Source organism: Pieris napi, chromosome 20, assembly GCF_905475465.1.
Source record: "Pieris napi chromosome 20, ilPieNapi1.2, whole genome shotgun sequence".
Classification (NCBI taxonomy): domain Eukaryota; kingdom Metazoa; phylum Arthropoda; class Insecta; order Lepidoptera; family Pieridae; genus Pieris; species Pieris napi.
The window spans coordinates 7,247,238-7,264,757 of NC_062253.1; the positions used below are offsets into that span (position 1 = coordinate 7,247,238).

At 33.6% G+C, this 17,520-nt stretch overlaps 1 protein-coding gene across 1 annotated transcript; it reads left to right on the top strand.

Annotated features, from left to right (window-relative positions):
• The first annotated feature begins 138 nt into the window (after positions 1-138).
• Positions 139-17,160, top strand: LOC125059850 (ankyrin repeat and MYND domain-containing protein 1-like). The gene is made up of 14 exons (XM_047664492.1): positions 139-322; positions 1,218-1,385; positions 5,051-5,260; positions 5,638-5,844; positions 6,511-6,825; positions 7,512-7,695; positions 7,764-8,277; positions 8,344-8,512; positions 8,581-8,802; positions 9,177-9,413; positions 9,718-9,841; positions 10,139-10,343; positions 15,955-16,315; positions 16,831-17,160. The coding sequence occupies exons 1-14, from the start codon at positions 182-184 to the stop codon at positions 17,011-17,013; spliced, it is 3,240 nt and encodes a 1,079-aa protein (XP_047520448.1). The 5' UTR covers positions 139-181; the 3' UTR covers positions 17,014-17,160.
• The last annotated feature ends 360 nt before the right edge of the window (positions 17,161-17,520 follow it).

Genomic DNA, 17,520 nt, shown 5'->3' on the forward strand with positions numbered 1-17,520 from the left:
TTATAGCAAAGAGACTTAAATATAATAACGTATTTTATACTCTTTGATTTATATAGATAAAAAATCTATACTGTCACACATATTATGTGACAAATATTTCAAATGCTATCAATACAACATTTATGAATAACTTTTTTGGATTTTTACAAATATTTATTAATATAAACATTTACTGAAAGTAATGGTCAATTTAAGTATACCTTGCAAATCTGTTGATACAAAGAGAGAGAAGACATGGCTTTACGACCAGTATTACATTGGTGAAAGAGATTCTGAAAAGAGAAAGAGTGGACATGGTATACATCACTGGACGGGAGCGAAGGTGAATTCTAGAATTGTTCAAATTTAATATATGTAATTACCACCAAATCTTTTTTCATTATCTAAGTTATCTTAACAAATCCCTTTATTTAACTGGAAGCTATGATGTGAACATTTTACAATTATGGATTTGAATCACAGCGAAATCGTAGTTATTCAAAGTTAATTGACCCAAAGGGCTGACGATAAATAAAATAAAATAGCTTTATTCAAGTACTTAAGTTATTACATATTTAATACGAGTACAACATCTGCGAAGGAGTGATGGCCTCCTCTACATTCTCACTCTCGTCTCTCATCTTCGCTACAATTATCCAATTTGCCCCACTATTTATTTTGACGTGATAACGTCTTTAAAATCGTTTTAGTCGGGTGACATGTTCAGAAACTTGTGTCACACCAAAACCTCACGAGCGCGATCGCAGGTATAACGAGAGAGAGACGGACCGATCTCCCGTCTCATCTCGAGCGCTGCCAGTCATTCCGTGAATGTATGAAGAAAAATGTATATCATAGTCGAATAAGTAAACTTGTCATTTTACACCCGAAATTTAACATCAAAAGTGTGAATAAAACGATAGATGTAATTTAAAATTTGAAAAAATTGTTATCTTCGTTAATTCCTTACTTCCCAAAAACTTATATCACCAATAAGACGTTATCACGTAAACATCTCGATCGTAAACCTACTTTACAAACAACCAATATTTTATTATTTTGCAAGATTTCTGGTGGGCGTCCATCATCAGTCAAAAAGGCTGATGTTACTTGATTTAAAAAGAAATTTAGTAAAACATACTCTGTAATGTTTATTTCAAGTCCTCCTGTAAAAAATACCTTGTATCTCTCAACTCTTATAATTCAGTATAATACAATAATGATTAAAATTTATTCAGTCCCTAGAATGCTACGATGGTCATTTCACATGTGATACAATGCATGGTGCCGGAGAATACCGATGGAGATATCATGATGGTCAACCATTTACCTATGAGGGCTATTTCTTTAATAATAACATGCATGGATATGGAGTGATGTCTTTTCCTGATGGACGAACATTTAGGGTAAATAAACTGTTTAATATAAACGGTTTAAGCCCGATTTTTATTGATTAACAGTACCTTATCCGTCAAAAATCCAATACTTTTTGACAAAAGCAATTAAAGTAAACAATACAGTGTAAACTCTTTATAACCTCATTCGCTATTTTTAATCCTTCTCTATAACGTAAAAAAGATAGTTAATTTTGTTGGTTTAACACAAAACCCATATAGACCACAAGCCCATGAACAAAAAATACCTGTGAAATGACCCAACCTGAATTACGCTTAGAAGGCTGTTACTATATCTGAAAATAGCTCTGAGCACTATGCCGTCATTTCTGAGCGGTACATGTGAGTACGTGAGTGAATGGACTTTCTCATGTACAATGGGGGAATTTCGACTAATTATTAATGTACGGCTTTGTTATAAGTGTATAGATGATTAAAAATAAATGTCGAAAAACCTAGTGCCGTAGAAAAGTGATGGTGCCGGAAGTCGGTGCAAATTTTTAATTCGACGACAGTTGCAGAAGCAATATAGGTCATTTATTACTGTACGGCATTTGTGTCATTCCTTTTGGACACATATACAGATACTTTACCCGTAAACGCCGTACATATTTCTAGCGGAGCGGTCGAAAGCCAAGGGTCGGAACCCTACCCCTACACCCATATACCCTAAGGTCATTGTAAAATGTACGGCAACATGTTCAAAATATTATTTAACACGGACAATAATGTTTTATAATTATGCCGTCCAAATATTATAGTTAATATTTGTGTAATTAAATATTTATCGAAATTTCAGGATTTACCAAGATCTTACTGCTGTAAGATCAGAGAATAATGTACGGCAACTTGTTTTTTTACATAATGTTACTAAATATTACCGTTGTACATTATAGCCGTTCATTATAAATGGTAACAAATAAAAATATTATGATAAAAAATATATGAAATTTCCGAAATTTAGATGACTTTTCAAATGCTCCTAGAGTAATATGGGGAGTAATATTTTCAAAAATTATTGTTATTTTATATGTAACAAATATAAATAAACAAAAAAAAACCAGATGCCGTACATTTTACTCCAGATTATTCTTTACAGCTGATAAAAACTTCGACGACGTTTGAGACACCTCACCCTTAAGGTCATTAATAACTGTACATATCTGAATATACTTCCATAAGGCTGTAAAGTATATTTACAGCCTTATCGTACCAGCAGAGAGAGGTAAAGGAAAAATATTTTTAACAAAAATATATATAATACAGGGCGTCCCAAAGTTATGAGACATGAAGGGAAAGTACCTTAAATATCGCAGATAGGGTATTTTACTAAAATAATCTTTCGATTGGCATCATAAAAGTAGGGGTGTTTTTTTTTTAATTTAAGCCGGTTCGATTTCCAGACGAGGCAAGTAGTTTTAAAAAAATCTTTGAATGCAGAATTACTAACTTTTATAAATAACATAAAGTCTTCTTTTAGTAAAATACCCTATCTACGATATTTAAGGTACTTTCCCTTCATTTCCCATAACTTTGGGACGCCCTGTATTGGTAGGCGGTGGTAGCGGACTATCGAAAGTGTACGGCATTTATCTTTTATTGAAGATTGTCTAAAGTATTAATAACCTGTGTTATTGCCGTACAGATAAAAGTCACCGGAAAATGACTCTTTTCTGAGAAAAGTAATTTACCCCATACACAAAAAATTTACGGCATGCTGGAAAATGTTATCTATTTGTGAAGTACTCTCAAGATCATTTAATTTTATGTTGTTTCATATCATCATCACCTATATGCTAATCAGACATATGTTGCGACCCTTGGCTTTCGACCGCTCCGCTGGGAATATGTACGGCGTTTACGGGTAAAGTATCTGTATATGTGTCCAAAAGGAATCACACAAATGCCGTACAGTAATAAATGAACTATATTGCTTCTGCAACTGTCGTCGAATTAAAAATTTGCACCGACTTCCGGCACCATCACTTTTGTACGGCATTAGGATTTTCGAAATTTATTTTTAATCATCTATACACTTATAACAAAGCCGTACATTAATAATTAGTCGAAATTCCCCCATTGTACCTGAGAAAGTCCATTCACTCACGTACTCACATGTACCGCTCAGAAATGACGGCATAGTGCTCAGAGCTATTTTCAGATATAGTAACAGCCTTCTAAGCGTAATTCAGGTTGGGTCATTTCACAGGTATTTTTTGTTCATGGGCTTGTGGTCTAATACATTCATTTACTCTTTATAACGCAACAGCCAGTCTCTATTACGAAGAAATATATCCATATTTAGACATCAACAACATGGTTAAGTGTAATTGTTTTTATAATTAGATTACAAAACTAACCTATCGAGGTGCCGAAATTTCTAAAAAGGCATCTGAGGTCATATAAAGCCGTCTCGCCTTTATTATTGTTAATAATTGCATTAACAGGTGTACCATTATTCTTAGATTACATTGTCTGTATGAAATTTTGGTCTCAGTTACTAAACGCACCATTGTCACCTATGTACATTTTCCCTTCTCTCTCTATAACGAAGAAAATTATCGGTTCCTTGCATCGTTATAAAGATTTTACACTGTATGTACGAAATTACTTAAATAGTCTTTGCTTTTATGAATGTAATGAGACCGTAACGCCCTCCAGCCCCTCGGAGTATAATTATGTGTCATAGGCAGCGGGATCATTTAACATCAGTTGAGCCTCCCGCCTCTTTGAAACAAAGGGAATACAAATGACCAAAGCATTGCGTCTTATGTCTTTGACAAACGTAGTTGACCTGTGTCCATTCTACGGAAGTACAATTGTCATAGAAAATTCATGCCTGTCATGAGAGAAAATTAACCAAACCAATCGGGTCGTCTCAGAACAAATTTTTCATTTAATTAGGTATGATTTTCACTCGGGAGAAATAGTACTGAAATTGTTGAAAAAGACTTCGCGAATTTAACAGATAAACGCTTTATTAAAAATTTAGTATTGTTAGTGCACGTTAGTATTAAGTGCTAAACAGTGATTGAAAAAAAATAGAACACAAGAACAAAGTGTCTTCCCTTTAATAGAGACTGTAAGTAGTGTTATTGGACACTTTCTTATGTTAAATATCCTTTGTAATAAATTAGGTTAGACTTAAATTACTTATTAGTCTTAAGTTAGGCTAGATTAATGTTCCATGATGTCTTAGTAAAGACACATGTATATAAAAAAAAATATATAAAAAAAATTAGTACGGTACGCAAAACAGTCTGTTTTACAAATGCAAACTGGTGTCTAGTTTAGACAAATCATTCTAGAAATAATATTTAGTTTTTTGCTAGTCTAACAAATGTTTTGATAGCAGAGTTGGCCTAGTTGCTTGAGCGTGCGACTCTCATCTCTGAGGTCGCAGGTTCGTATCCCGGCTATGTACGGACAAAAGTGTGAAGGAAAACATCGCAAGGAACTTCGTCGACTTTTTTGGTATTTAAAAGTGGTTTTGTCTTCTCGTTTGCCTTTGAAGGATAATCCAACTCCATCTCACTTAACCTCTGTGATTGCCCAGAGATGCGTAATGGACCAATGAACCAACCATCACAGAATGCGACAAAGACAAGCACTTGTAAGATGTCAATGTCTCTAATAACTAAAGTTTATTCAGAAGATTAAAGCAACTGTTTAATCAGGGTCTGTTCATCAATAACACACGATGGGGTCCTGGTATACAATCACATGCAGCGATGAATGAAGACGTTGGCCTATGGTGTGGTAATCAGCTTATCAGATTAGCATGGAAACCATCCACGCCGAGTATCACTCCCGACTTCATGATAAATGCTGTTGGAAAGACTATAGTTGAATTTCATAGACGATTATTGGCCACAAAGATAAAAGTCGTGCGTATTTATTGTTTGGTTTCCTTAAGGTGATGTTTAACTAACAAAATATCTTTTTGATTATTTGTAGGTAAAGTAGACATTTAATACGTAATAAAATATAAGAAACATTATACTGAATAAATTCTCTAAACCATACCTTTTCATCCATCTCTTGCCAACTTCGTCAATCCAGGGCCACATCTCTATGCAGATCTATATTTCCACCTCCTCTTTGGTCTACCTAGATTGAGTAGGTGATTTAGTGGAATCCATTCGGTTTCGACTATTGCCCATCTGTCAACCTTGCAGGTTAAATAATGCGGAAATGATGTCAAATTTTAGAACAGTAGTTGAAGCGATATTTTTGCTGGTAACACAGACTATTTTTGTTCTAGATAGGAAAAAGTAACAGTGCCTTAGATCTTCTAAAGGAATGTGGGGCTGATCCAGTATCAGCAGTAGAAAAATGGCATAAATTATATCCAAAACATTGCACAGATATCGCTAGTCCAATGTGTCATGTTCAACAATTTGAATACGACTATTATGAAAAAAATACTCAATATAAACTTGAAGAAGTAAACCAGATTCCATACTTCGAGGTAAACTAGTCAACTTGAACTTTGATTTAATTACTTTAATCTTATTATTATTATTGGACAACCCAACAGACTGAGTTTAAATAAGAATAGGCAGGCTCCGCTGGGAGTAGCGCCTAACACGTCAATAAGCTCTCAACGTATCTACTTATAGTCACAAAGACTGATTGTATGATTAATAAAAAAAAAAAAAACTTATTATTATTTGATAAAGTCTATTAAGTATGAGGGTGTGCAATTATTTAATCAATTACTTAATTATTAATATTAGCGCGGTTCACTAATTCAAAAGGGCATTAAAGGTACATATCAGAATGAGCCTAGTAGACTAAAATTAGTACGGGAAAATATCTATATATATAATTAGTTTTTTGTAATTAGATTTTTTTTCATTAGTAATTGTTTTGTTTTTTTTTGTAATGTTTGTTTTGTTTAATAATAGGTTATGATCTCTATATGTATGTCATGTTTGCCTATAAGTGCTTGTCACATTAAAAATTGTATTGTGTTTGTTTTTACCAATGTCTCAGTGTGCCGAGCGTTGGCAAGCTTTTTCTCAATAATAAAAAAAAAAGTTTCTCATGTAAATAAAACACATTCTCTTAAATACATTCTCTCTCTTCTCTTCATTCTTTAAACATTAATCTAATTAATAATATCAAATATCAGGACACGCAAACAAGCGACACCGAACAAAATAACATATATTATGCATGGAACAATAATAATGTTACAATAAACATGATGAAACATAGCTATCAACATGAAGAGCAAAGGGACCAATCTCAGATTGACTTGTCTTCTATATTATCTGGTCCAAGGAGAATGTTTAAATCTGCTGGAAAACACGAGGCTGATTGCAGAGCCTTACTCTTGACTAGCTACTTAGGATATATTGTTAATGTAGCCCAACTTATTAATAAAGAAAATGTTCACCCAAATGTATCCGATTTGCAAGGAAATTCAGCTCTCATGTATGCTACGGTAAGATTTATAATTGATGAATATTAATCACTTTAAGTAACGTTAAGTCTCATCTTCTTAAAGCCCTTACCATAGGATATAGTTTAATTAGTATACCTACATAGTTGAATCTATGTAGGTATGAATTTTGCGGTTTCCTGAAAATGCTCGCTTTTTCACGCTACATTCTATATATAAAATTCTTGTGTCACAATGTTCGTTCCCATGCTCCTCCGAAACGGCTCGACCGATTCTTATGAATTTTTATGCATATTCAATAAGTCTGAGAATCGGCTACTATCTATCTTTCAAACCCTTAAATGTTAAGGAGTATCCACCGTAAAAAAAAAATATTTTTTGACAATTTTATATGATACAGCATACTAAAATACATACAACCCTTAATTTTCATCTACCCTCTACAATCAACCCCTATTTTTTATTTGTTAGTTAAGAACTTATAACTTGAACAAAGTTTTTTATAGAGAAAAATCACAGAAACACCTAAAAAGTTTTCATGCTGGAAAACCGAACATTCTCTGGAGTTGTATAGCAAAATGTTCCATGTTTATATGTACTAAAAAGCTAGGCTAGGTATTAAGGAGAAACGAATTTCGCGGGGGCAGCTGCCCCATAATAATAGATAATTACCAGCTGGTTACCAGGTGGTTTGCGTAAAGGATTTTTCGATACTATGATGTTCCCAGTGCGGCGATCAAGCAGATGTAATACGTTTTCTAGTGGAAGCGGGAGCTAACGTAAATGCATTCAACGATACATGCTGCACACCTTTGGGAATCGCGCTGATGCGGTACGCTTGTGCTATTAATGATATTCCACCAAATTCAATGGTACAAGCCCTTATTCCTCCACCAGTTATACCTACTCCACGTAAGCTGAATAATTAATACTTTTAGAGGCAAAACCTACTACAATGATCTATTAAAAAGTTTTTTTAGCTATAGAAGAGTCAAAAGTTTTTGAATGGAATATAATAAGAGATCAATTTGGGCAAGCTATAACTTCAATAAATAGAACTCCAAGTAAAACAGGAAGAACAGCGAGTTCAAAGAAAGTTAAATCCCTAATGTCCATTAAAGATCAGCCAGTTAGCAAAAGAAAGACTGACGCATCACCTATAAAGAATCCAGAACCGTTGAACGAATCAGATGATTCATTGTGTGATTATAAGAAAGTATATAATGACGCTAATCGAGAATATTCGATTAAAGTAAATGATCTATTTATAAGCCCCAACGCTGATGTTCCATACTTATTCGATATCACTGATATGATCACGGAAATTGAAAATCTTGAAGAGGACTCCAAGAAAATTCAAGAGAAGAATCCAAAAAAAAATATGTCGAAAGTAATTAAAGACACCTTTAAAACTAGTAAAGTATTAATAAGTCAGAGTAAAGATAGAATAGACCACATGTCAGAAAACAGCTTACAAAAATTTAGAAGTGATATGTACGTGTTACTTGAAATAACATTTAATAATTAATTAAATTTTAATTTTGGTAACAAATATTTTAGGTTGTCGAAAATGAAATTAACAATTCTTGAACTTTTGGCAAATGGTGCAAAACCAACGTTAGTGTGCTGTCCACAACCTGCATTGGTGATAGCAATTTCATGTAATAGTCCTGACTTAATCAAACACTTGGTGCAATATGGTGCTGATGTAAACGAGCTATATCCAAGGGTATGTAAATACAAATTAGTCTTCTATGAATATATTTTATAATGGTCAATAAAACGGTTTGTGCATAGTTACGAGGCTATTCGCCATTGGACATTGCGGTATCAAGACAGTTTACTTGGGAAAACTTGGAAATAATAAGAGCATTACTTGAAAACGGCGCAAATGCTAATAGAAGTATACACTGTGAAGACGATTCATCAGATATCACTGTAACTGCAATACGAATTTTAGCACCAACACTTTTACATGCTGTCATAGCTAGAAAGGTAGAAATTGAAAATGAAGAAGAGGTATAATATAACTTAATACTATAATTTCCTGTGTCTTATAAACATAATTTTGTCCTTGGCGCGACAGACAGTCCAGTTTCAGCGCAGAGAAATCAGTTACCCACATTGTCCTGGAATACGTATGTAGCTTCCCAACAAATCCTCTCAGCTATGAGGTCGCTCCGTGAAGTCTGCGAAGTGTCCAGGAAACTTCTTAGATTCTGGAAGAAGCTAGGCTGGCTTAAAGAGCCAGGACGCACAACATACCAAATGTGCGTCTAAGTACGGAAACTGAGCCCTACACACTTCCCTAAGTCGCGACACGACGTCAAACACGCCGTGGTCTGTTCATAATACTACAATACTTTAAATTTCATATTAAACTTTATTTTCAGATTCGTCGTCATTTAATAGATCTACTTTTAGATTACAATTGTAATCCGCTATCGCAGTTTAAAGGGCGCTCGGCGATTGATGTAGCAATGACAAAAAATATAAGTTTATTCGACGTATTTGTGCGAAATCGTAAAACGAATCTAAATTGTGTTATTAATGATACAAATCAGAGCGTTTTAGTTAAAATGTTTTCGATTCCTTTCTTCAAAAGCATTGGTGCGGAGAGAATTCAAATCGTGAGTTAGACATAAATAACTAAAAGGGTCTATCATTTCAGACCCACCTCATCACATCATTAACAATTTTAACAAAAGTCTTCATCATCCACATTTGATCTCATATCTTTTTCAATATAATTGCTAAGTACGAAGGATTGGATAGGAAAGTTTGTATATTTACACATGCTACTCATATTTGAGTAGCATTTTTTGTAATTGAAATAGTTGTGTAACCATGGTTTCAATACGTATTATATAATGGAGTCAATAATGTTTAAACAGGCTTTCTTAGAGCACATTAGTTTACAATGTTTTCTTCCAGTTGATAGATCTATTGGTATATGGTGCAGATCCTTTACTATCGTGTAAGAATGGCCAGGATAAATATCAAAATATTTTTGTTTTCGCTAAAAAAACATTAAGCGAAATGGAAAATGGCCCCCAAGGTAATTTTAGTTATGTAGTTATATAGTTTAGTGTTGATCTACTGCCAACCTGTACAAAGCTAAAATTACCTTTTGCCTAAAATATTATTTCTATTTTTCTGAAGTTGAGATGTGTAGTTGCGATGTCAACGTGTTCATGGAATGCATTTGTAGCACTACTATATTATTTAAGCTATTTTTGCAAGGTAAAATATTTAAACGATTATTTCATTGTTCACAAATGCTTGCCTTAAAAGAAGCAGATATACGTGTAATTTTCAATTTCTTTTTCTGGTACATTGGATGTAACATTTCTAGAAAAAATGAAGAAAGAAGATGTCAAGAAACCTGAAAAACCCAAAAAGGATGAAAAGCTGTCCACAAAATCTATTGGAAGAATGGTAACAGATGACAAAGAAGATTATAAGCAAGCTATAGAACTCGTAACGGAGTGTGCGAGGCTTGTACATATACGATGGTTGCAAGGACAATTGTCTAAAAACCTTATTGAAACCATATACAAGTAAGGATATCTATAGATTTGTAAACTGTAAATGCAACTATGCCAATCAAGAAGATAGTTGCCTGTAGATTCCATGAAAATTTCGGCTTCAGTTCTGTTCAGAAGATATTGAACCAAATATGTAGTCCAAATATATGTTTGTAAAATTAACTAGTCTTGTTTGTGATTGTTCAAACTTGAAAGATTTGATTAATGATGCTGATAACGAAACGGGTTTCCGCGCGCGTCGTCAACCTGTCAACATCGTATTACGCAGCTCCTGTGTTTTTTATTTTAATTATATGGTTGTATACGCGCGATTGTAGTGAAAAGTGTATGTGATTTGGAGAAAACTTTTAACTTGTGCTAGAACTATTCGAAACATAGCTATTGTTGTGTAACACTCTAAAAATTAGTAATTTAAAAGTGCTATAAAAGACCTACCCTCAAAAAACAAAGAAAAAAATAAAATAAATATATTGACATTAAAGAGTCCCATCATGTCTCAATGTTTTAAGTGTCTTGCTAAAATGGACGAGAAAAATGTCAAAGTAACTTGCAAAGGGTGTTGCCGACTCATTTGTAACAAATGCAACGGTCTTTCTGCGACCGAACTGCGTGTCTTTGGACTTCAGACGCACAAACTATCGTATCTTTGTAATGACTGTGAGACCGGTTTAAGACAAGTTCCAGAGTTGCGTAGATTGGTTACTGAGCTCCAACAAGAGGTCGAGGTTCTGAAGACCACTCAACCGTCCATTGTTAACTTGGATACTGTTATAAATGAAATAGAGGAGAGAAAGAAGCGCAGTTGCAATGTTATTGTGTTTGGTATACCGGAATTAAAATCATCTTCTTCAGAGGAAAGAAAGGATTACGACAAAGCTAAGATAGCTGACGCCTTCAATCCAATACCAATCCCTGACCCCAAGATAGTGCATGTGTTTCGCTTAGGTAAACCGGCAGTCGTTAACCCCTCACAGCCACGTCCGATAAAAGTCGTCTTCGAGAATAAACGCGCCGCTACCGATATTTTAAAAAACAAGAGTAAAATTGGTAAACCCGTTAGAGTTTATTCAGATATGACCCCGTACCAAAGAGATCAGCTAAAAGGTCTGCGAGACGAACTTGCCCTAAGGATCGAAAAGGGTGAAAAAGATCTCACTATAAAATATGTAAACAACATACCAAAGATTACAACAATTACAAAAAACTAGCTTTACCTCATATAACCGAACTTATAAACGCAAGAAACAACAATAAAGGAAACTCCAAAAAACTGATGACGTCCAAAGAGAAAATAACTTACCAAATAACCAACAATTACACAGATATTATTTTTACAAAAAAATCTCTGAAATTTTTCTATGCCAACTCTCGCAGTATTGTCAAACCTGGAAAATTCGATGAGCTTAGATGTATTATCGCTTCTTTACAAGTAACCATACATATCATTATACTAACGGAAACTTGGATTAAGAGTGAAGATGAGGCAAAAATGCTCCAGATACCCTCCTATACCCATTACTTTAATTATAGAGAAAATAAAAGGGGCGGTGGAGTGTCAATATTTGTGTACAACAATCTCAAACATCACCTTGTTGAAGAAAAATGCGTCGATGATACTCATTATCTCTGGGTATACGTGAAAAAATTCTCTCTAAATATCGGTGCCATTTATAAGCCTAATAAAATAAAAATGGATAACTTTCTCGAGATATATTCACAACAATTACACAAATTGAAACGAACAATAGTCTTTGGCGATTACAACCTGGACTTACTCAACCCGGACTCAGCGACACGCAAATATAAGAACACCTTAAAAGAGAACAACTACAAAATCCTGAACAAAATAAGCCCAAAACACTGTACCCGCGAAACAACCTCAACCAGGACAATGTTAGACCATGTATCTTGTAATTTAAGTGAAAATAATTTTCATTTTATCACTACGGAATCTTCAATGTCTGACCACAAACAAATACTTTTAGAGATAAAGCAATACCAACCACCAACTATCATAAAACAGCAATACAACGCAGTTGACTTCAGCAAACTTTATCGATGCCTGGATGAATATCCTAAAAATCATGAAGACGTAGAGTATGATGAATTGGCAGGGAAACTGAAATCCTGTTTAAATAAGTGCAGAATCACAAAATTTAAAACATTGAATCCTCCGCGGCAAGACTGGATTAAAAAAGAACTATTAGAAGAGATAAATAGCAAGAACATATTATGGCAAAAATATAAAACAAATGCGATGGACACGAAATTAAAAGCAGAGTACGAACATATTAAAGCAAGAGTATCACACAATATAAGAAAAGCGAAAAGTGAATATTATCTGAAGAGGTTTGAAGAAAATTCTAGTAAACCACGAAAAATGTGGAGACTTATAAATGACTTAGCTAAAAACAAAGTGCATGACAGACCTGGACCAGACAAACTTGAAACGGCAGCTGGTACTATTACGGACAAAAAAGAAATATGTGAAAGTTTTAACTCATATTTTTCGACCATTGGCTCAACCCTAGCAAATATGATTTCTAAAAAATCAAAAGTACCTCAAATTTTAGAAGAGTGTAGTCTAACTGATAGAACAGAATTGCGATTTCTGAAACCAGTAACCACGAAAGAAGTTATTACCATAATTAAAAATTTGGACTGTAACACTGCATCTGGCATTGATGGTATTAGTACAAAATCAATTAAATGCGTAAAAGACATTATTGCCACGGAACTAACAGTCTGCATTAACTATCATTTGGCACGAGGTATTTTTCCCAACGAGTTAAAGGTTGCAAAAGTTGTACCAATTCATAAAGCCGGAAGTAAGCTTGACCCGTGCAATTATCGCCCTATATCAGTTCTCCCAGTGCTTTCTAAGGTCTTTGAGAAGATTCTTTATAACCAATTAGAGTCATTCCTTAATTCAAAAGGTTTCTTTTACCGAAAACAATATGGCTTTAGAGCTCAATCAAATACTCTCGCTGCCACAATTGACCTCGTAACCAAAATTAAAAATAAAATTGATCAAAAACAAGTTGCCTTAGGTATATTTATCGATCTAAAAAAAGCCTTTGACACCATTAGTCATGAAAAATTATTACAAAAACTAAAACTTACCGGTGTTACAGGCAAAGCACTTGAAATTTTTAAATCATATATGGAGAACCGAAAACAAATAGTAAAAATAGGTGAATATGAAAGCAATTCCTGTATCCTGAATTTTGGCGTTCCCCAGGGATCAATATTAGGCCCCCTCATGTTCCTCATTTATATTAACAGTATCAGTGATTTGGGTCTCAAAGGTGACATCTCCCTTTATGCAGACGACACAAGTCTCTTTTACTTTGGAAACTCGATCGAAGCTCTAATAGCCGACGCTCAAAATGATCTTAATCTGTTAAATGAGTGGTTTCAATCAAATCTTTTAACTATTAATATTACAAAAACAAATTATGTTATTTTTGCAGCAAAAAATAAAAAAATAAATAATAATTTCGAACTTAAAATAGACGGAAAAATACTTGAACGAAAACCTAAAGAAAAATATCTCGGACTTATTTTGGATAGTAACCTAACTTGGAAGCCACATCTAGAAAAAATTAAACTTAAACTAACTCCACTCACAGGGGCACTGCGAAACATAACAAATTGTCTCCCACAAAAAGTGCGGTATCTGATCTATAATTCTCTGGTTAAGCCTCATGTCGACTACCTCATTGAGGTCTGGGGTACTGCAGCAAAGAGTAATTTGGATCCTATCCAGAGAACTCTGAATAGATTGATTAAAAACTTATTTAACTATAAACTTCGGACGCCTACTGAAAGGATATACGAGGAAACAAAATTAATGAATATTAAACAAACGTACACATACTACACTTGTATTCTAGTACGCAAAATATTAAATAGGGAAATTAATTCTAATATAAAAATTTTAACCAAACAACAAACACGAAATATTAACTTAAGACGTGCTAGTTACTTGGTGACCCGCCCTCCTAGAACTAACTATGGCAAAAGAAGTTTGGAGTATGAGGGTGGTACAATTTATAATAAGTTACCATCAGTTATAAAAGCAGAACAAAATTATGCCCGATTTAAAAAGCTTCTAAAAACTTACACATTAATTAAATACAAATAAGTGATTAAAATATAATATGTATATATATATATTGACAGGAATGCGATAACACTTGAAATGTTTAATGTCTAAAGAACTTTAAACTAACACTCCTCACGGTGTTAAAGAATTGTATTTGATATTGACCAAAATCTGCCTAAAAGTGATTTTAGTCTGTAAAAATGTTTTATAAACCTTGTACATGCCCTAAATATATAAATATAGGAATAAACTAAAAATAAAGTAGTGTTATGAAAAAAATTAAAATAATCAATGTAAACTTGTTATATCAGACTATGCCATCAATGCCACATCTAGTAAAAACTCAAATTCGTACATCCGTGTTTTGCTTGGTTGACTGATCAAGTTTATTATGTCATTTTTGGTGCTGTTCTGTTTTGTTATTTTATATATGTACCTACATCTGTGCGCTCTAATTTCTAATTTTTAATCTTAGTTTTAAATATGTGTTTCTCAGTAAGTGAATTTTGTATGCAATTCTTATGAGAAATAAAGTTATTCTTAAACCTAAAAAAAAAAAGAAACGTATGAAACGCGTCAAGGTTTCGGCGTTCGTTCTTATCCACCTCAATGTCAAAACGCACCAATCATGTACCTATTTGAGGGCACATATTAGATACGGACACAACAATTATACCCGTTATGCAACATCATCTAGTCTCTGCTATTTTTTGTATTAGTAATGTTGTATGACCTTCCTCAAACAAATTCTTAGGACTATTAAAGTTTATTGAAGTGAAACTTCTTTATCGGGGTTGGAAAAAAATTTAGTGTAACATTTTTTCGTTACGCGTCACATTTTTCCGTTACGCGCCATCTTTTGAAGTGAAACTTCGTTATCGACGTATGGGAGAAATTTTGTAGCAGGTTACGCGCCATGTTGCTTTTTGAAGTCAAACTTCTTTATCGGCGTTGGAAAAAAATTTACACACATTTGTCACATTTTTCGGTTACGCGCCATCTTTTTCTTGTCCCTACCACGGTTGATCCGAAGAGATTCGAAGCCATTAGTAACAAAAATATATAATAACGATAACAATGATAGTAATACTAATAATTCTATTACAATTAATGAAATTCTGTAATAATCTTAGTACTACATAGTAGTACAGTAATAAGTTAAAATGAAATAATTGTATTTGTATTCATGTCTATGATAATAAAAGCCTTTTGTTAAACTTTATCTAATTTAACTTTATTTAACAAATTTCTGTAAAGTTGCATATAGTAGATAATTTTTCGAAAAATAAGGTCATAAAGAAGTTTCACTTCTTACGTGTGTTCACCTAGTACAAGCACACATTTTTATTTATTTACCCAGTAGTTCCCAAGATTAGCCCTAAAGCCAAACAAACTCTTCAGTTTTATATCATTCATTAGTAGAAGTATAGACTCAAGTTAGTACGGTATGTGTTACCATGGTTACCAATACGTTATATCTATATAAAGTCCATAATTTTTTTATTTACATTTCAGATACAGACATCGACAATGGAACATGATTTTAAACGAATGTAAGAATAAGAAGGCTATCGGTCTGTGGCTTACACCACATCGTGGTATAGAGATATGGAACATTTTTAATTCTACAAAAAAGAAAATTTACACCGACGAAAGAGTTTTGAAACATTTTCTATGTATTGTCACTTTTCTCGCTTGGAGATTCTACAATCCTAAAAAGAATGATTTCACTCCTTGGTCTAAGGTCACAACTATTGTCAAAGATCTAATAGAGAAGGATGTCCTCTACCTTTTGAAAGAAAATAATTCTATAAACAAAACAATAGAAGATATTCCATGGAAATGTTCTTTTGTTAAACCTGAGCTAGATAGAGCGGTAACTTTATTTCTAATTATGTACTACATTATAGTTTCTTCTTGAAGCATCTTTCGGTATTAAACTAAGCTGTTTTGCTTATTATTGTATGTTAAAATAACTGCGAGCAATGTCGCGGCTTTTCACCAATTTTATGTGCGCAATTAACACAAGTTGCTCCTACGGTTAAAGCAAACTTTGTCTTGACTTGACTTGACAACAAACAATCTTCTAAAATCTAGAAACTGTAGCGCAACTGGATAGTTATTATTGTTTAAGAACTATTAATGAATATGTAAAGTGCACATTTTTTTTTGTAGAACAGGAGGCTCATCTGAAGTTAAGTGATACCGCCCATGTACACTGCCAATGCCAAAGGGCTCGCGAGTGCGTTGCCGGCCTTTTAATTTATTTTTAGTGCAGTAGAGTATACAATAAATTATTAAGAACAACCATATTATATAAGTTGCACGTAGGCGTTGAAGACTAAATTATACACAATAAACCACCTTATTTACCATAAAAATTATTTTCAGGAGAAGAAATTTAAAATTTGCTTCGAGTGTGCATTGCCCCTAAATGAGAATAAACTAACCTGCAATATATGTAAAATGATATCTTTTTGTTCGTTAGAATGCTTAAAAGAAAATGTAGGTAGAGCCAACTGCCATCCCTGTAGCAACGATTTAATATTAAAACATTTTCCTTCACTAGACTAATCTATGGAATGATTATGGAAAATGTTATACAATTGAAGACGTCGAACTACGAATTTAGTAGAATATTAATATTTTTTGAATATTTCTTATTTTTATTTAAAATTTCGTATTATCTAAAATAACAAAAAAATACTCCAATAAATATATAACTGCAATATAATGAAAGACTATTTTATTTGTCGACTTTAAAAAACACGAGGAGCCTGCATCAGTGTGCAACTCCCATCTCTAATGTCTTAGGTTCGAACTCCGGCTGTGCACTAATAGACTTCTGTCTATATGCGCTTTTAACAGTGGCTCGTACGGTAAAGGAAATCATCTTGACCCAAAAAGTCGACGGTGTGTCAGGCACAGATGGCCTTATAATATACCAACCAGAACAACAAATGAACACGAACACATAGAAATGTGAGCCCCGGACTCTAAAAGGTTGTTGTGCCACTAGTTTGTTTTTATTTCCTCAGGCCGAAGTCTAGATTCCCGTACGATAAAAATGTATGGACTTCG

What these genes read in the sequence shown, in the direction of transcription:
- LOC125059850 (XM_047664492.1), top strand. Translation starts at nt 182, where the DNA reads ATGGTCAATTTAAGTATACCTTGCAAATCTGTTGATACAAAGAGAGAG. An exon ending in CAAAAATTTAGAAGTGATAT is followed by an intron (nt 8,278 to 8,343) that starts GTACGTGTTACT and finishes CAAATATTTTAG; the next exon opens with GTTGTCGAAAATGAAATTAA. An exon ending in AACCTGAGCTAGATAGAGCG is followed by an intron (nt 16,316 to 16,830) that starts GTAACTTTATTT and finishes AATTATTTTCAG; the next exon opens with GAGAAGAAATTTAAAATTTG.